This window comes from Drosophila albomicans, chromosome 3, assembly GCF_009650485.2.
Source record: "Drosophila albomicans strain 15112-1751.03 chromosome 3, ASM965048v2, whole genome shotgun sequence".
Classification (NCBI taxonomy): domain Eukaryota; kingdom Metazoa; phylum Arthropoda; class Insecta; order Diptera; family Drosophilidae; genus Drosophila; species Drosophila albomicans.
The window spans coordinates 5,389,704-5,407,374 of NC_047629.2; the positions used below are offsets into that span (position 1 = coordinate 5,389,704).

The 17,671-nt window shown below is 41.8% G+C and overlaps 7 protein-coding genes across 10 annotated transcripts in view; 3 read left to right on the forward strand and 4 right to left on the reverse strand.

Annotated features, from left to right (window-relative positions):
- LOC117570151 (uncharacterized) lies at nt 1-13,570 on the reverse strand. Of its 2 annotated transcripts, XM_034251617.2 has the most exons (4): nt 13,472-13,570; nt 1,133-1,443; nt 689-1,055; nt 1-632 (listed from the first exon to the last, which is right to left on the reverse strand). In XM_034251617.2, exons 2-4 carry the CDS (start codon nt 1,429-1,431, stop codon nt 357-359), a joined length of 942 nt encoding a protein of 313 aa, XP_034107508.1. In that variant the 5' UTR covers nt 1,432-1,443; nt 13,472-13,570; the 3' UTR covers nt 1-356. The 2 variants fall into 2 exon arrangements, with proteins under 2 accessions (XP_034107508.1, XP_034107507.1); XM_034251616.2 differs by lacking the exon at nt 13,472-13,570 and having other exon boundaries at nt 1,133-1,528.
- On the forward strand, nt 2,491-4,586 carry LOC117570152 (alpha-tocopherol transfer protein-like). The gene is made up of 3 exons (XM_034251619.2): nt 2,491-3,287; nt 3,346-3,718; nt 4,089-4,586. Exons 1-3 carry the CDS (start codon nt 2,989-2,991, stop codon nt 4,341-4,343), a joined length of 927 nt encoding a protein of 308 aa, XP_034107510.1. The 5' UTR covers nt 2,491-2,988; the 3' UTR covers nt 4,344-4,586.
- Nucleotides 4,735-6,500, forward strand: LOC117566760 (galanin receptor type 1). 2 transcript variants are annotated; one of them, XM_052005182.1, is made up of 3 exons: nt 4,735-4,906; nt 5,119-5,751; nt 5,807-6,500. In XM_052005182.1, exons 1-3 carry the CDS (start codon nt 4,880-4,882, stop codon nt 6,326-6,328), a joined length of 1,182 nt encoding a protein of 393 aa, XP_051861142.1. In that variant the 5' UTR covers nt 4,735-4,879; the 3' UTR covers nt 6,329-6,500. The 2 variants fall into 2 exon arrangements, with proteins under 2 accessions (XP_051861142.1, XP_034102194.1); XM_034246303.2 differs by having other exon boundaries at nt 5,122-5,751.
- The window catches only part of LOC117570149 (putative N(4)-(beta-N-acetylglucosaminyl)-L-asparaginase GM21137), a 15,834-nt gene continuing 3,802 nt past the window's right edge, over nt 5,640-17,671 (reverse strand). Inside the window, exon 2 of the mRNA XM_034251614.2 lies at nt 5,640-5,729. Coding sequence (XP_034107505.2) covers nt 5,722-5,729 — 8 coding nt within the window. The 3' untranslated portion in view covers nt 5,640-5,721. The remainder of the gene's footprint in view (nt 5,730-17,671) is intronic.
- Nucleotides 7,187-17,671, forward strand: part of LOC117566758 (uncharacterized) — a 21,626-nt gene continuing 11,141 nt past the window's right edge. For both annotated transcript variants that reach the window (XM_052005179.1, XM_052005180.1), the window contains exons 1-11: nt 7,187-7,355; nt 8,361-9,256; nt 9,773-9,947; nt 10,014-10,180; nt 10,232-10,297; nt 10,625-11,362; nt 11,422-12,517; nt 12,584-12,972; nt 13,027-13,205; nt 14,136-14,884; nt 14,948-15,124. In XM_052005179.1, the coding sequence (XP_051861139.1) occupies nt 7,187-7,355; nt 8,361-9,256; nt 9,773-9,947; nt 10,014-10,180; nt 10,232-10,297; nt 10,625-11,362; nt 11,422-12,517; nt 12,584-12,972; nt 13,027-13,205; nt 14,136-14,884; nt 14,948-15,124 (4,801 nt within the window). The remainder of the gene's footprint in view (nt 7,356-8,360; nt 9,257-9,772; nt 9,948-10,013; nt 10,181-10,231; nt 10,298-10,624; nt 11,363-11,421; nt 12,518-12,583; nt 12,973-13,026; nt 13,206-14,135; nt 14,885-14,947; nt 15,125-17,671) is intronic.
- On the reverse strand, nt 7,349-13,589 carry LOC117570153 (RWD domain-containing protein 2A). The gene is made up of 2 exons (XM_034251620.2): nt 13,472-13,589; nt 7,349-8,268 (listed from the first exon to the last, which is right to left on the reverse strand). The coding sequence occupies exon 2, from the start codon at nt 8,254-8,256 to the stop codon at nt 7,408-7,410; it is 849 nt and encodes a 282-aa protein (XP_034107511.1). The 5' UTR covers nt 8,257-8,268; nt 13,472-13,589; the 3' UTR covers nt 7,349-7,407.
- LOC117570146 (uncharacterized) lies at nt 15,118-17,429 on the reverse strand. The gene is made up of 2 exons (XM_034251611.2): nt 16,860-17,429; nt 15,118-16,798 (listed from the first exon to the last, which is right to left on the reverse strand). The coding sequence occupies exons 1-2, from the start codon at nt 17,129-17,131 to the stop codon at nt 15,667-15,669; spliced, it is 1,404 nt and encodes a 467-aa protein (XP_034107502.1). The 5' UTR covers nt 17,132-17,429; the 3' UTR covers nt 15,118-15,666.

Sequence of the window (17,671 nt, forward strand, 5' to 3'; positions counted from 1 at the left end):
TGAGGTTTTTGCCATTTGATGGCGTTTTTGTTGTTGTTTTTTTAGTGTACATTTTTTTTGTTTTACTGTTTTTGTTTTTTTTGTAACATTGATCAATTTGCTTTTAGTTTCGATGTTATTTTTTCTATGAATTGTTATAAAATATCAGGTTCTGCTATGACCAAAGTTCGCTATAGCGCAGTAGTACTCGTACATATATGTATGTATAGGGTATGTACGCTATACAGATACTTAAATGGGATATATATATATATATATGTATCTAGAGAGAGAGATGGAGGGTGGTGTGAGGAGGAGTGTGTATATAGTATGTGCATTTGAATATACAATTAACTGCCCTATCCACAACAATAGCCTCAATCGAAGTTCAACTTGCGAAAGGAGCCCTCTTCTCCGGTGACACCAGACACCAGCTGCGCATTGCGTTGCTGCTCCTTCTCGTTGGCCGCGCGCAGCTTCTCATCGACACCGAAACGCTCGTCATCAATGAAGTAGGAAGCAAAGCTGTTGAACTGTGCCTCGTAGCGGGACACAGCATCGATGACCGTACCATTATCGCCACCTAGCTCCCCTGGTAGGTACTCCTTGCCAATGGCTTTCTGCAGCGACTCGATATTGGGATGTATATGCAGCTAAAAAAAACCATGCCATTAGTCATACACCATAGTTATAGAAGCGTAACACTCACCAGTTCCTTCTGCTTCATCACATTTCGGATTATGGTGAGTACAAATTGCGTTTCACGCGAGGCGTTCACAATGTGCGTGGCCACTAAATTCGTGGGAATACCATGCTCCAGGAAGGCGTTCATGCGTCGAAACAGACTTGGATCGAACTGCAGCAGCAATGAATATGGTATTTTAGTGAAATCAATAATCTCAACAACGCCAGCAATATTCCAATTGTCGTCTGTATTGATCTCGATTTCGGAGCGGAAGGCATGGAAGCGAAAGATGTCAGTGACACTGTGCTTGGAAGTCTCTATGCGTCCCATGCGTGTATAGTGAATACGAGGGCCACCAGGTCCAATCGGATTTGGCAACGTAGCAAATATGCTGCAGAGCATAAAATGGAGAAACTCCCAATCAATCAATTGCAATCAATTTTGAGTGATTAATGAGTTCATGCTTACCCCGATCTGACCAGTTCAAGCAACTTGTCGTCTACGGATCGACTTTTGAGCAGTCCACGCTCTTTGGACTTGTAGTTGTAGAAGAACACAATGCGTTTCTTGGCTTCTTCCAAGTCCCACAGGCAGAATCGCAGAAATGCAACCAAGAACTGATCGTCGGTGCGAGCCTCCAGGTAGTTCTGTTCGTTAATCCATGTGCGGAATGCCACAATGATTGCATCCCTACTTGCTGCATCCTCGTTGAGCTGAGAGCGCGCTACGTCTGCCAACTCTGGCGCCAGCTCTCGTAATTTGGCCATAGTCTAGGATAACTGCGAATTTTTTATATCGAAACTTAAAAGATTGCTGTGTGTGTGTGTGTATTGTGTGTATAGACTGTCAAAAAAAAGACTTGTGTACTCTATCTAGGCTGGTGCACGACTAACAGTAAAGTCGGCGCCAACTTCGAGCTTCCCAGACAAGTGTACAGTACTTGGTGTACACGCACTCAGTGTGGCAATAAGAGGATAGGAGGAGCAGCTATCGTCGCTAACGCACACTGTCGCCACCTTAATTTGTATGCTGTCAAACCACAGGTAGCTGATGAAATGTGCAATCGAGAGATTAGCAAGTTGTTTTAAGAGCCTCAAGACTGTAAATCGATAAGCAATCAGAAGGCAATATTCACAACCATTTCAAAGAAAACCATCGGCTGATTGACACTGACTTTCAAAGAGTTTAAAATGTAGGTTCCGTACTTTAAACACGATATCTGTGTTTAAGAACTTTCCATCTTTAAATCTTAGTGAGATTTAAATAAAATTACTAATAATTTACATAGTTCATGTGTTTTTAATCGGTTAAATTAGATAGAATATATAACAATGTATCACTCTTCAAATTGTTACCGTTCATGAATTTAACCGATTTCTTATGTAAAAATATAGCCATATACAAAATATAACCGACATATGCATTGACACTGGGTTAAATAATTTATAGTTTAACATCTGTTTTTGAAATGTCCATCTTTAATTTTTTGGTTCGTAGAGTATTTATTTTTAGTATGAATAAAGAGAGGATTTAGAATCAAAAAATCAAGCATTTCTTTAATGGATGGAAATTCAGTTTAAAAAATGTACATATTTCGTGTGTTTTTATTCGGAAATTCAAGTATTCTGATCGGATTCTGATAATTGACATAAATGAATAAATAAAATGAAATTTTTAAATAAAATAATTTGCCACAATTTTTGTACATTTTTAAGTTGTTATTAACAACTTGTTAATCATAAATTTCTGCCCAGATGAAACTATCGCACATATATAGAATCTATTCTATTCATAGGTTTGAGGTCACTGTGCAGCGCTGTTTTCGATAAGATAACACTTAAGGCACATATAACGGTTACGCGGTTCGATTAACAGACGATATCAACAAAAACGAAAACAAAAAAAAACGAAACGGTTCTATTTTTGCGCCTCTTTTTCACCTGCATTTTGCGACGACGCGACATCGATGCTAAAGCCCCTCCCCCGAACACCGATGGCGACCCTTGGCACACCATCGTCTTATCTCTGAACAGCTGCAGTTGGGCTACCATTAACAGTTAATAACCATGATTCTTCGACTTGAGTTGCGTCAATCTAATCGGCGTGTAGTTTGACACTCATCGCAAGACATTAGTGAAGTGAGTTGAGAGCAATGAGAGTGCGTTAGTACCCGGATTCTGGCCGAATAACCCACTATTATCAGGCGTGTGATTGGTCATAAAGGCAGTAGATTAGCGCCAACTGATTGTAGGCAACAGCAGCAGCTGTAGTAGGCCAGTTTAGTAGTCGGAGAGTTGCCACGACGCACAGTTCAGATACAGATTATGGCCGAGCTACGTCCTCTCAGCGCTGAATTGCGCCACATTGCCGCAACGGAGCTAAACGAGGTGGAGGAACGAGTGCCAGCTGATTTGCAGGCGCTGCGGGATTGGATTGCCAAACAGCCGCATCTAAAGTGTCGACAGGATGATCAATTCCTTATCGCCTTTTTGCGGGGCTGCAAATTCAGCTTGGAGAAGGCCAAGTCCAAGTTGGATAGCTTCCTCACCATTAAAACCATGATGCCGGAGTTGTTTGCGAATCGCCAAATGGACGAACGCAACATTGCCTTGTGCCGCACGGGGTAAGTTTATAAAAACGATCAACGAACACATTGAACATCATTCCCAATATATCCACAGAACATATGTGCAACTACCCAAGCCCTTTGGACCAGGCGGACCTAGAATTCAGCTCACAGATTATTCCAAGTTTGATCCCAAGGTCTTTAAGTTAATCGATCTCTTTCGCTACCAGACGCTGCTCATGGAGCGTCAAATACGCGAGGATGATAATAGTGTCATCAGTGGCTATATTGAAATTCTAGATATGGGCAGCATGAGCCTCAGTTTCCTAGCTCAAATCGATCTTCCGCTCATCAAGAAGATGGGCGTTTTTGGCGAGAAAGCAGCACCAGCGCGAATCAAGGGAGTTCATTTCATCAACTGCCCCAAGGAGGCGGCTGCACTGCTCAACATGTGCAAGAGTTTAATGCCCGCCAAGCTACAATCTCGAGTAAGTACAATAAACAGTCCGACCTTTATGTTAGCGTTGCATTACAAAGTAGGAGACAGCCGATAAATTAACCGATTAGGGAAAAATTGCAGTATAAATAGCTCTAATCCATTTGAAAGCCAATAATCCAGCCCACTGTTTCTGCATTCGTCACGTATTATCGCTTATCAGTTGATTTGTTTCGATAACGCTAAAAGGCACTTCAAAAGATTTCATAGCAAACATAATATCAATAATAGTTAGACTCACTATTTTCAGACATAATAAACTAACTAATGGGGTTCTGATTTTAGTTCTGATTTTGATTAAATATTAAGTTTATCTTCTAGAAAAACTAATAACATGCTCTACACTTGAAAATGTTTTCTAGTTCTTCGTCTACAAGAATCTAGAGAAGCTGAACGAGGTTATTCCACGAGAATATTTGCCAGAGGAGTATGGTGGAAGTAATGGACGCATATCTGATATAATAGTCAATATGGAGAAGCAGATGCTCGAGTATAACGAATACCTGAAGGAAGATAACCAATACGGAGTTAATGAACAGCTGCGTCCCGGCAAGCGGTTGAATGCCGACACCGTGTTCGGCATTGAAGGATCCTTTCGCAAATTGGACATCGATTAGATTAGCGCCAAATTAATCAAACTGAAATTTTATGGAAAAACCATTGCACGGCTTAGCTTTAATAGCAAATGTATCAAAAAACTAAATTAAAGTGCATCTCAAAGTCAAACAGCCATTGGATGGTATCAAACTCGAAGGATTTCTAGGATATTTAGCGAAAGTAACGAGTGGATTGACTAAAAGGAATTAACTATAACGTTTATGTATGGTAAAGAAGAATTCAATGTAAATATAAAAACTTGGATATGAATGAGTACTCAAGCGTTTTCATTCTTTCGTGAGAAGCGCAAAGTGAGGCGAGTTTTACCAGAAAGTTTAATCACAATATGAATAAACAAACAAACGCCCACGCAGTGGAAACGTCAAATATAGCAAGCTTTTAGTGTGCATTATCAGTGATAGATGTTAATAGCCTTATCTATCAGTTAAGTGAATTAGACAGGATCAATAAATTGTCATGTTAATTTGCATGTTACTCACAAGCGGATGGCACCTGTTTCAGTTGTTTCTCAGATTCCTCCTAGAACAGATCTAAAATGTCGACAAATTACACGGACTTTACGGTGCGTACTTCTAATGATTATTCCTCGGATTTAGCAGATTGTCATGATTTAATCAATTGATAGCACAACTTAGAGTTAGACGTATTTATTCACTATATTTTAAACTATTTTTTTTTATTTGTATTTACTTTGATACTCAAAAAGTATGAACATATGCAAAATCCGAGGCTGTTAATGATTATCTAGCTTTACATCAATCTAATATTTCTCAGCAGTTTGACTTTAGCCAATGGGATTTTCCAGAAGACCGCATTTGGTTGCACAAATCAATCGTTAATATTGCTTGGAAGATTTGCGCATTTGTGCCATTAATTGTTTTCGGATTATATGGCAACTTTATTCTCATCTATCTGATTGCCACAACGCGATCGCTGCGATCACCAACTAATTTAATCATAGCCAATATGGCGACCGCTGATTTTTTCACCCTGCTCATCTGCCCGATTATGTTCATGATCAATGACTTCTATCAGAACTATCAGCTGGGCAGCGTTGGCTGCAAGATGGAGGGCTTCTTGGTGGTTGTATTCTTGATCACAGCTGTCCTAAACCTCTCGGCTGTTAGCTACGATCGTCTGACTGCCATAGTACTACCGCGAGAGTCTCGTCTAACACTTCGAGGTGCTCGCATCGTGATCATTTCAACTTGGCTGGCGGGAATACTGCTTTCATTGCCTCTGGCCATCTACAGGGTCTACAAAGTGCGTGTGTGGCGCAACTTTACGGAATGTTATTGCAAGGAGAACACCAAGATATTGCCCAAGTATTGGTATGTGCTCATCACAGTCTTAGTCTGGCTGCCTCTTGGCATTATGCTAATCTGCTATACGGCCATATTCATCAAGGTGAGAACTCTTCAATACACATTATTAGCACTTTAGAAACTGAATTCTTTCCCAGCTGGATCGCTACGAGAAACGCGTCCTAAGTCGTGAGCATCCGCTGACTGTGAGCTACAAACGCAGCGTAGCCAAAACCCTTTTCATTGTGGTCATTGTCTTTGTGGTGCTTCGCTTGCCGTTCACCATTTTGGTGGTGCTCCGTGCCAAATACTACAGTACCGAGACGACGGTTGATAATGGCATACAACTCTTTTCATACATCGCACAGTATCTTATATTTGTGAATGCAGCCGTCAATCCCATAATTTATGGCTACAGCAATGAGAACTTCAGGAAGGCATACTATCAACTATCATGGGTCAAAAGAAGGAAAGTGAACCGGGAGCATCGTTGTTTCTACTGTGATTTCATAAAGCGCAAGAATGTTCAGTCAAAAACAAATGTTGAACGGGAACCAAGAATAGAGGTAACGGAGACAACGACAAAGGCAACTAAAAGACTAGAGCAAACAACATGCCAACTTTACGAAAATTCGGATCATTCATTAGATCAGCAAATCGATGGAGAAGGTTTCATTTAGGCTATGCAAGTTTTCTTCTGTCGACTATAAAATACCTGGTCTGCAGTTAATTTTGTGACCTTAAAAATACATTTAATATGTTTCTAATTATTTACATATTGTATACATTTATTTCAGTGTATATAAGTAAAAAGTTTTGTAAATAAAATACATATATTTATTGCAGATATAAGCATTACAGACTACTTTTTTAGGCAGATGTGGCCTTTTCTATATTCTTTTAATACACGACCACATGAAAAGGGTAAGAAACAAGAAAGAAAGCTACAGTCGAGTGTGCTCGCTTTAAGATATTCACTACACATTTTCAATAAAACCCTATTTTAAAAACATACCAAATTAATTATGCTTAAATACTAAAGTATTCCGAGGGCTAACAAATATATCAAATGTTCAGCCAAAGCTATTGCAGTAGTTTTCTGTCAAACAAAAGTAATAATTGCATTTAATAGAACATTTTCAAATTACTATATTATTGTAATATTGCTTGAAGTTACTGTAACACACTTCTATTTTTATTGCGTCTAATTATATGGAAAATAACATTGGCCAAAACCAACATCAAGAAGTATAGATCTAATAGAAATTAATAAGTTAAGCAATTTAAAAAAAACCATTCCTATTTTGACTTGTTTTTCAAAACAAGAACAAAATTGTAAAAGATGCAACTTAACTTTTGAACTGTTACAAACCCAATATACACCTTTGACGCTGCTAATACCCAGTATGTATGAACCGTTACCTATGAAAAATATTCTCCCTCTCTCTATCATCCCATCGCAAGTTTTATTTAGTTTGCGTTTGTTCTTTAAGAGCGCGCAGCACGTGTTAAGTGTATTCTTTGTGTTTTCCATTAAAATGTGTCGTTTATTATTTATATTAATATTCCATTGTACGCTATGGATGTGGATCACCGCCTTTGCAGTGCACTTCCATGAAAGTTATCCCAGTTACCGATTGAGTTCGGACTTGGATGCGGAATCGATGCGACTCCACAAACGTGATATGCAGCAATTCTTCGATAAAGGTTTTTTGATTTTTTTTTTTTTAACAATAACAATTTATTAAGAATGAAACTATCAGACTAAGCCAAACAACTCGGATTTCATGTAGCCAGTGCCGTGGGCCTCCAAAAACTTTATGAATTGGCCCATGTTCATAACGCCTTCGTCGTTGCCATCATCGCTGGCATTAAAGAGCTGCTCACTGAACTTGTCGAAGAAACGTTTCCGCTGATGCTGTTCCGTTTTAACCAAGGTAATCTTCTGCCAGCGCAGCGACTTGATATCCCGCCAGTATTGCTGCACTTGCTCCGGCTGACCCTCAACGCAGATGATGCCGGGTTTGCCGGGTCGGCTAAATCCGCTGAGATCCAACTGGCGGGCTTGTCGCACTATCTCCTGTCTCTTGGCGCTCGACTTAATGTGATGCGAGTAGATCCAAAGCCTTTCCAAGTTTCCAGCCTTTGGCTGCTCCTCTTCCAGCTGCTGATTCTCTAGTTCACTCTCCGGTCGCAGCATTAAAGTCTCAATGTGCTCCTGCAGCCATGTAAGAAGTTGGAAAATATATGCTTCCTCAGCGTCACGCTGCTCCGCCAAATGTGCGTCAATGTCGGCCTTGAGGCGCTGCTCCTTCAGTTTGCCCAGCAACGTGGTGTGCACAGTAATCCTAGCCAGCTCCAGCTGGGGATACAAGTGTGGCAACTCAATACGCACGTCCACACAAACTCTGCCCGAAATGGACAGCTTGATGATGTACTCGAGGTGGGAGCGCAGCACAACAGCATCTGAGGCCATAAACTCATTGAAATCCGCAACGACGCCGGCGTCGAGCAACTGCAGCTCGCCGGCGCCGCAGTAAATGGAGCTAAGCAGCTCGAGTTCCTCCAGTTGCTGGCCAATGCAACGTCGATAGCTTGCCAGCTCCATAGCAGGCCAAGGCTGGCGAAAATTGAGAAAGAGTTGTTTGCTTTAGTCTCAGACCTCTCACGAATCGGCTTTTACTAAATCCTAACGTATCCCCAATCTTCTAGCCAGCTATAGCTTCAATGGTCTAGTGCGTATTGCCTCGGTGCCGGTGCCCTTTCCCCTGGATATTTGCATGCTGCAGCTGCCCACAGTCAAGTATGCGACAGCGTTGCACAAAGATGCGACGGGTGAGCGACATTTTGCCGTTTATGTGTGGCGTGAGGCTGAGAAGGATTACGCACTGCTGCATGAGCAGGCGGCACCAAGGGCTGTGGCATTGGACTGCCTTAGCTATGCCGGTCTCGGCTATGTGGCACTCAGCTACAATCACACCGAGCCCGTGGATCAGGCCAGTGATGGGTCCCCCATCTACGAGTTGTCGCCGGACAGAAGCATGCGAACAGTTCAATACTTTGCTGAGTTGCGATTGCGTGGCATGTACCTGAGGATTAGCAGCCAGGAGTTGACACTGCTGCAGGCTTATGAAGCTGACAGCAGCAGCAAGAGGCAGCAGCGTTGCCCCTACTTTAAGTGGAACGGCGGCACATTCCGACGCCTCGGCTCTATTCCCTGCAACAATGCCCGACGCCTGGAGGCATTTGGCATTGACTTTGCCGACTTTGTGGCGGTGGCCAACTATGCGAACGCCAATGGACGCACCTCGACATACTCGGAAATCTACAAGTACGATGTTAGTGCACGACGATTTGAACTCTTTCAACGACTGCGCTCCAATGGCGCCGTCGATGTCAAGTACTTTAGCCTCCCGGTGAACGAAGTGAGTCGACGACACTTTTTAATACTTGGCAATACGGTGGCAGGTGGTGGCAACGGAATTGGCCGGGCCAAAAGTGGAACACCTGAGGAAGCGGACACTGTGATCTATGTCTATGACAAAGGACAATTTGTGCCCTATCAGCGCTTGAGTTTCTATGCTTTGGAACGCTTCCTACCCGTCACGGTGAGTACAATGCAGTGACTGTCAAACTGTGAGACGACAGTTCTATTTTTCAAAAGCAATATTCAACCCCGCATCGCATCGAGTGATTGTGAAATAATTGTGAAACACCCGCTCTCAATTTTTAGAGAACAAAACATAATTAGGTGTGACAAAGCAACTGGGGAAGTGCAGCTGCACCTGAAATATTCGCTACAAATTGTTATTATATTGCAAGTTTTATTATTCAATTATAACTAAACTGTCAGAAAGTACAAAACAATGGTTATTGTTTATGTTAAACTAAAAGCACGTATTTATCTATTTTTGTAATTTAGGAAGCATGTGTTGCTAATTTGCAAAATAATACTCAAATTTGTTTGCTTCTAAATATGTAATATCATAAATCCTACTTTCTATTCTTAATACTTGAATATTAGGTACCTCAATTTATAGTCTTCTTAATAGTTCAATCATTTAACTATTTTATCAATTAATCAAAAAGTCTAATTGCAACTCATATTTTGTCTTTGTGTACAGCATGTAATTTCAGAGAAATTTCTGCTTTTGGTGGCCTGCAATAAGCAGGATGTGAAAATCTATAACCTTAACGATTGGAAATTCGAAGAGTCAACGGTGCAGTTTACCGAGGGCGCCTTAAGTCGAGGCGTGGCACGCATGCGCAGCTACGTGGAGAATGAGCAAAGTTACTTGGGTATGTTTTTTCACTTCATTGTGTAAGCGATATCTTACTATATATGATAAACATTTGTGTTTGCAGTTATTGCCAATGAAAATATGGCCGCCAACGAAACAAACATATTTCAGCCACTCTACAAGCAGGACGAACATGCCAATGTCCTGCGACAGGAAATCATCGACTGGGCACGCGAGCAAACAAAGCGATTGGAGAACATGAATGTGGATCGATTATTTAAAGCTTTGCAGGTAAGTTCGAGTTTTTAATGCAAATTACATTGATCAATATTGATTACTTAGAAAAAGCTCAAGGATCGGAATCAGAAAGTGCGAGATATCCATGTAAAACGTGTGAACACGAAATCTGTAAGTAATCTAACTAATTTTTAAATGCATATTACCTAATCAGATAAGGTTAAACAAATAGAACTAAAAATCTTAAAGAATAAACTAAGTTGGAAATCAAACGAGCTACAAACTAAAGAAAGCTAGCAACATAGTGTTAACTACCCCCGAACAATATGAATATGATCAAATGACAATCTATCAAGTTTATTATCCAATTATTATAACATTATCAGGAGACATACGCTACTAACGAGCCTCAATTTTTAGAATGCTGTAAAATATATTGAACATAATTTCTTTTTGATTTCGCTTTTAATACCTTACGTATGTGAATCTCTTACACAGTTCGTAGATGTGCAACAGCACCTTTCAACAAACTATTGGGATGCCTTGCGCTATGCAAAACGGGCTCTAGATCTACTAGATCAGCATGCAGCTGAGGCTCAACATCAACCAGTAAAGCGATCTGTCAAGTCGCAGCAGAAGACGGAACACAAATTCGATGAGATAACAGTGGGCACTCTGTTGGTGCACGAGAAGTTGCAAGCAAAACGCATTAATGGAATCGTCCCAAAAAATCCCACATATGAGCTAGTTAAAGCGGACAATGTTTACGTTAGTGAGAACTTAATGGAAGCGACCGGAGAGGAACAGCAACGTCCTGTCATAGGAGAGCTGAACTTGCAGGAACTCCAAATTGATGGCAGTCTCAATGGCCTCAACTGGACGCAGCTGTCGGAACAAACGCTTAAGCGTCGGGGCAGTGAAGTGCAGTTCATAAAAGCTCACGTGGACATTAGCAACCTAAAGGCGGAGGCGATTATGGTCAATAGCAATGAGATTAACGATCGTCCAGTCAGTCAGCTGATATCCATCGATGGGGGTGATTATATTGTGCAACAAGATGTACAATTCGCTCAGCCCATTGAAGTGAACAAGCTGCAGATCAATCAGCGTCTGAATCAAATACATGTGAACAAGCAAAGCTTTGATGTGTTGCTCCATGAAGCGAATCATACGCAGATTATTGAGGGTGCCAAACAATTCGAGAATATCCATGTACTGGAGCCCATCACCATTGCGGTAAGCAAGAAGTTACATAATCGGCGATTCCCCATCTTATCAAATTTTTTCGTCTACAGGGTCAATTACGTGGAGCTGAGCTGCGTGCCATGTCGCCCATGAAAGTTACACATCAGACAGTTCAGCTGCAGGGTGACTTTGTAATCAATGCAGATGTGACCATTGGGCAGCTGCTTCAAGTGCAGGATTTACTCGAGGCATCGAACAGCGTGGGTCCATCCACAACCATGACATTGCAGCAGGCGTTGCGAGTTGACCAACAACTGGATGATATTAATCTGCGTTTCGAGAAACAGTTAAATGCCAATGATACGCAACTGAGCTTCATCAATGCGCTGGACTTGCAGCAGCTAGTGCAGCTGAATGTGGATGAAGTGCAAGTAGTCGAGGGTGCCAAGCTATGGCCACAGAGTTTAACAATACTGAAAGGCTTTGGCGAGGTTAACACATTGAATGGCATTGCTGTGGATCAGCTGTCACAGCAGCTGCTGCTTAAGAGTAGCAATCAGAGCCTCAGATTTCCCATGCAACTTTCCAGCATAGACGTGCCTCAGCTGAATGCCACAGAACTACAGTTGAATCAACTGAAATTTGACGATTACATGCGACGCACTGGCGACCAGCACATCAATAGCAACTTGTATGTGAATGAACTACACGCTGACCAGGTGAATGTGCAGCAACTTCACATGCATGGCACGCTCTTTGGCCACCACCTGGAAGAGCTCTACGAGCAGGGAGCACAACGACTGCGCAGTTGGCAACTGCCAAGCAACTTCAATGGCACTATCCATGCACGTAACGTGTGGCTGAAGGGGCACATCAATAATGTGAGCATTGCCCAACTGGAGCAGCAGCTGCAGCAACTGGCAGGCAACATTAAATACGTCGGGGACTTCACCTTTCGCCATCCTGTCAACATTAGCGAACTGAGCTTTAGTGGCTCTTTAAATGGTATTCAGGCACAGCGTTTTGGACATTGCTGGTTAGAGACAAGTGGCGATCAGCAGTTCATAGCAAGGCAGACTGTGGCTGGTGTGGCAAGTGAGCAGAACGTTGTGCTCCAGGGCAAATTGAACAACTACACGTTGGAACAGCTGCTCGGCGATACTTATAGATTGAATGGCTCGGAGCAACTGCAAGCTGTGAAGTTTGGTCAGTAAGCAGTTGGTTAATTAACAAAGCTGATTATGAAATGCAATATACTTATTTATTATGTAGTTAATCCAATTGTGCTTTCGCATTCAATTAATGTGAAGCGTGTCAACGGACTACGAATACCAGAAGACATGATGTACACACAAGTTGGAGGCTTCCTGCCAGTTCCCGTCCAGATTAACGGCAATCTTGTTGCCTCCTCGCAACTATGCAACGTGAGCAACCTGAATGGCTTTCATCTGCCGGCGCTATCGCGTTATTTAAGCGGCGATGCAGCCTTGAATACGCTGCACGTCGAGCAGGCGCAGTTTGGCGGGATTCCCCATTATGAGACGCTGAATGGTCGACGATTAGAAAATGTGTTGAATGAGATATGGCTGGACAACGAACATGTGGAATTGAAGGGCGTACAATTGGACAATGCTAGCTTCGAGGGACTGTTGGAGTTTGAGGTGAGTCAGCAGAATGTGAAAGCGCAGTTTTAAGCACACATCTCATTGTTATAGGGCACTCTTAATGGTCTGCATGTGGAGCATATCGGGCAAAATTATTTCAGTCGAACGCGCAGTCAGCGCCTCGATGTGCCAATAAGTTTCAAGCATGACGTCACTTTTGCACAACCGCTGGCAGTGAAACAAGTACAGCTACTACGTGTCAAAGATGGCGCACTTGTTGAGGGCATAGGGTAAGTGGTCGTAAAAGCGATTTGTTGTAATGCGGTATCAAATTTCACTGCATTTGTTTACGCGCTAAAAACGGTTTTGCAAGCATTGAGCAACTACATAGACACATACACATGCACACTCGAAACAGCAACGCACACACACACGCACAAGGTAAAAATCAGCTGTGCGCGCTAATATAGGCAGGTGAAATTTCTGTACACGTTGCAATTGCAATTGAACACACCGATCAAGCACACATTCACTTCAGGTATAATCTACATTTTACCTTATGTTTGCTGCAGTTTAATTTAATTTAAATGCACTTTCTACTGGCAGGCAGTAGCTTCCAAAACTGTTCAACAACACACTTCAGGTCAAGAAAAACAATAGTGGCTAAAGTGCGATGTGACCAAAGGTTAGTTTTTAAAATACACAAAATCATGACTTAGCATATACTAAATTATTCAATTGTTCTGCTGAGCGCGAAAACAAATGCTGTTTAATATTTGATTATTTTCAAGTGTAATAGTTGAATTTGCGAAGAAACATAATTAACTTCACTTTTAAACTAATAGATTGATCATTTAATAGTACAATTTCTGCAAGAAATAAGGTAACAAAAACAAGTAAAGGAACTTTTAAAAAGTCGAACAGTTTGATGCATACTGCATTAGTGTCAGGGCTAACAAAAATTCCGAAAGAAGCTTCGCAATTTGGGAAAATTATTTTGCATATACATATATATAACAAAATATATATAATTGGAATAATTTGATTTTGATTCAGAGAGAATATATATATTTTATATATCCTATAAATATAAAGCAGCTCGAGTATGCGAAGAGTTTGGTCGATAGCCTGCATCCGATAACAACAAAATACGTTACTTTCAAACCAAATTATCAACAAAAATAAGTATCGATAATAAAAAATAGTTTGACTTTCAACAGCAACGGCTCGCTAGATTTGAATGATTTCGTGTCAAACACATTAAAAACTGCCGGAGTACACAATATAACAGGAAAATGGAATATACCGGATTCGATAGTCCTGGGTGATTTGAATAATGTGTTAATAAATCAATTAAATTTAGTCAATGATGTTCTGCGTAATGATACAAACGAAGTGTCTGTGATCGGTGCACCCAAAACTGTTGACACCGCCACCATCCAACGGCTTTTTGCGACAAATGCAAGCACTGTTGCCAAAGTGCCCGTTGCACAGTGGATCAATGATTCTGTGTATATATATGGAAATCATAGCATATCTGGTAAAACGATGATATACACACTGAACCTCTATAATGATCTGGAAGCAAGGGGAACTGTTAATGGCATTCGCTGGCAATCAGACGAGCTGCTGCTTTGTGATCAGGCACAGCAAATAGCAGGCTCATTGCTGATCGATAACACGCTACCCCATGACAATCGAATACTGAGCAATAACATTAAAGAACTCTGGGTAGATCAGATCAATGGACTGATGGTCGAAGAGCTACTAAAGAACAAGGCGCATAATCGACCCAATCTCCATGTTGCTGGTCAACTGATTTTCACAAAGCCACTTGCCGTTGCAAACTATGAACTGGGCGAGATGGCTGCTAATGGCAACAAGTGGAAGCGTGGTGCAAGCTCATATGCTGTCGAGGATTGGCAGCAGCTCGGTCAGCACGTGGCTGCAGTGCAGCAGCGCCTCAAAGGTAAAACAAATTCCATATATATATACACATATAATAAAGACAATAATAATCCATGCTCTTTAGAACCATCGTTTGTGTTGGAGAACTTTAAGTTGTTGCAACAAATACCGCTGAATGCGACCCAAGTGGAGGTAATGAGCCGGAATACATTGGCCATTTGGCACACAAACAGTAAAGGAGTGCAGCAAGTCGATATCTTTGAGTGGCACGAAACAGACGGAAGATTTAGGCACGATCCAAGTAAGTGGGCTATGATGCATCTTTATTGATTTATTATTATATTTATCATATAATTTATGTATTTATGTAAACGCAATGAAAATATGTTGCAACTTACAAACTAAAATGACATGAATTCGATGAGAGGGCATGACAACCAAAATGGGAGATTAATAAACGCGATGAGTTCAAACACGGTACAACTTTTTAAAACCGATCTCTTACACTACAACATTTGATCTCCAATTACAAAGTTACAAATCAAAATACCTGTGTACATAATTGACTTACAATTACAAAGTTGTAAATCAAAACGTAATCAAATGCTTAGCGTATTTTCGATAATTATGAATGTGGGTGACAATGGATCGATGGATGAATCTTACACATAACATATGCTTAAATAGGGAACAATTCTTCAAAATTGTTGGATTAATGAAATGCTTACAAATCGTCATAAAATGTCATCGAATTAAATTAAAATTCAGCTCACTACATGACTACGTTGTCTAACTTCTAAGCTGTGTAGGGAGTAGGGAGTCTAATCGATCAATTGTATGGGGTTACTGCTCCAGCTCATCGCTTTGCACATCAACAATGGCACGCAGAATGCCCAGTTCCAATTTGGCAGCAGCGCGTCGTGAGATTCGGTTCATCACATTGGCCACATACAGACCGAGTGCCTCGTGGCGACCCGAGTTGCATAGATTCTTAAAGAATGTGGGCGGCAGCGAGTTATCAAAGTTGCCCAAATTAATAATCTCTGGAGTGGCATGCGTGGCAGCGTTTCCTTTGCCGGAATCAAAAATGATTTCGTTCTTAAATTCCAACTCCTCAATGTGCGGCGAGAAGCCATTGGTACTGGCCACAGATGTGGATGCCACAGTTGCGGCTGTCGATGAGTTGGCACCTCCGCCTGTTCCGCCACCAATCATGTTGCCATTGAGCTGCTGTGCGGCAGGTATAGTTATGATATTAATGCCTGGCGGTGGAGATTGGTTGCTCTCGCGTTCCTTCTTAACCTGCAGCAATTGGGCGGTGGTCGTGTGGACCACACTAGCTGTGGCACCGCCTGCTGCTGCAGTTGCTGGATCTGGATTTGCACTGCTGTTGCTGTTGCCAACTGCCTGTTTGATGCTGGAGTTTGTCTTCATCACCTTCTTGTGTACCGTCGAGCTGGCGCATTCATCCGACAGCTTACGTTTAACTGCCTCCGGCAGTTGGATTGTTGTGCGTCCGCCTGCCGAAACTTTGTTGCTGGGCTGCTGTTGTGCGCCCGTAGACTTTTGTCCAGCACCTGAGACGCTCGAGCTGGGCGTTTTTTTCAAAGTGATTCCTTTCTTTTGGAGTGCAGCTGCTGCCGCTGAGACTGCGGATGACTGTGAGCTGCTGTTAGTAGCGCTGGAGCGTTGCGGATTACTGGCCATTGTGTTGAGTAGCTTCTTTTCCTCGAATGCTGGTCGCGGCGTATCCACAATGGGTTTCGCATACGATTTGTGTTCATCTTTTTCCGGTGTGCCACCGGTGCTATTCGATTTAATTGGACTGTCGCCATCTGAGCTGGCGGAACCAGTCGAATTCGAAGGCTGACCGTAGCGTGGTGGTGTCGCTCTCGGCGAACAATCCTCATCATCCTCTGGCTCCTGCACTTCTAACATCTCATACTCCTCCACCTCCTCCATGGGCAATGGTTCTCTTTACATGCAGAGTAAAAACATATTAATATATTCTATTTAATTTCACATTGTTTACTCACTCTTCTGTTTTTGGCGCCGCCTTGTGCTCCTGGTGAATCTTTTGCATTAGGCCAAACAGCTTCCAGCCAGAGTTGCCTTTCAACTTCTCCTGCTCATATTTCTTTTGCAGCACAATGAATATGGAACGCGACTCGTGCACCGTCAATTTATTGAGACGTCCAATGCGCGCCCAAGCCTCATCTTGCTCTTGTTTGGTTGAGCCCGGATTGTTTGGGTGCAGCGCTTTCTCCTTGGCAATATCGGCCAGGATCTTATCCAGCTGTATAGCCATATTAGTCAACGACTTGCGACCTGTTTTTTGTGTGTTTTTAATAATTTTGACGGCTTTTTATTAACCTTTTTTCGCACAACTTCACACTCTGTTGTAGCGTTTGCGCCGTTTCTGCTTCGTTTTGCAACTTCGCTTTTTTCACGTATGCGGCGTCTTCGCTGCTGCCGCGACGCTGATTTGGCGGAAAAATAATTGGGAGGTCTAGACACGTTTAAGTGCAAACGACAAGATGGCTACGACTATCTTTTTTCTGTATGAATATTATGCGCACACACTACATGGCTAATATTGCAAAATTGATACCTGCCACCAATTGAATTTATTATTAATAGTAATTATTGATAAATGTCTAGTATATTTTTCAAAATGTATAATAAGTATTTTAAATTTCACTCATCATGCGATTGGAACGTGTCTTCAAAAGCGAAACCGGTTCAAAGCCGAATGCAAAAACTTCACGACATTGTGCAACACTAAAAAACTAACAAAAGAGCAAAACAAACTCGACAATAACGCCATGTTTAATAATTATGTGCTTTT

Excerpts from the sequence above, each read along its gene's own strand:
- LOC117566760 (XM_052005182.1), top strand. The coding sequence starts at position 4,880 with ATGTCGACAAATTACACGGACTTTACG. Across the intron at positions 4,907-5,118 it reads CAAATTACACGGACTTTACG|CAGTTTGACTTTAGCCAATG; the intron begins GTGCGTACTTCT and ends AATATTTCTCAG. Across the intron at positions 5,752-5,806 it reads ATACGGCCATATTCATCAAG|CTGGATCGCTACGAGAAACG; the intron begins GTGAGAACTCTT and ends ATTCTTTCCCAG.
- LOC117570151 (XM_034251617.2), bottom strand. The coding sequence starts at position 1,431 with ATGGCCAAATTACGAGAGCTGGCGCCAGAGTTGGCAGACGTAGCGCGC. Across the intron at positions 1,056-1,132 it reads CTTGAACTGGTCAGATCGGG|CATATTTGCTACGTTGCCAA; the intron begins GTAAGCATGAAC and ends TATGCTCTGCAG. Across the intron at positions 633-688 it reads TGATGAAGCAGAAGGAACTG|CTGCATATACATCCCAATAT; the intron begins GTGAGTGTTACG and ends GGTTTTTTTTAG.
- LOC117570146 (XM_034251611.2), bottom strand. The coding sequence starts at position 17,131 with ATGGCTATACAGCTGGATAAGATCCTGGCCGATATTGCCAAGGAGAAA. Across the intron at positions 16,799-16,859 it reads GCGGCGCCAAAAACAGAAGA|AGAACCATTGCCCATGGAGG; the intron begins GTGAGTAAACAA and ends CTGCATGTAAAG.
- LOC117570152 (XM_034251619.2), top strand. The coding sequence starts at position 2,989 with ATGGCCGAGCTACGTCCTCTCAGCGCTGAATTGCGCCACATTGCCGCA. Across the intron at positions 3,288-3,345 it reads ATTGCCTTGTGCCGCACGGG|AACATATGTGCAACTACCCA; the intron begins GTAAGTTTATAA and ends ATATATCCACAG. Across the intron at positions 3,719-4,088 it reads CCGCCAAGCTACAATCTCGA|TTCTTCGTCTACAAGAATCT; the intron begins GTAAGTACAATA and ends AATGTTTTCTAG.
- LOC117570153 (XM_034251620.2), bottom strand. The coding sequence starts at position 8,256 with ATGGAGCTGGCAAGCTATCGACGTTGCATTGGCCAGCAACTGGAGGAA.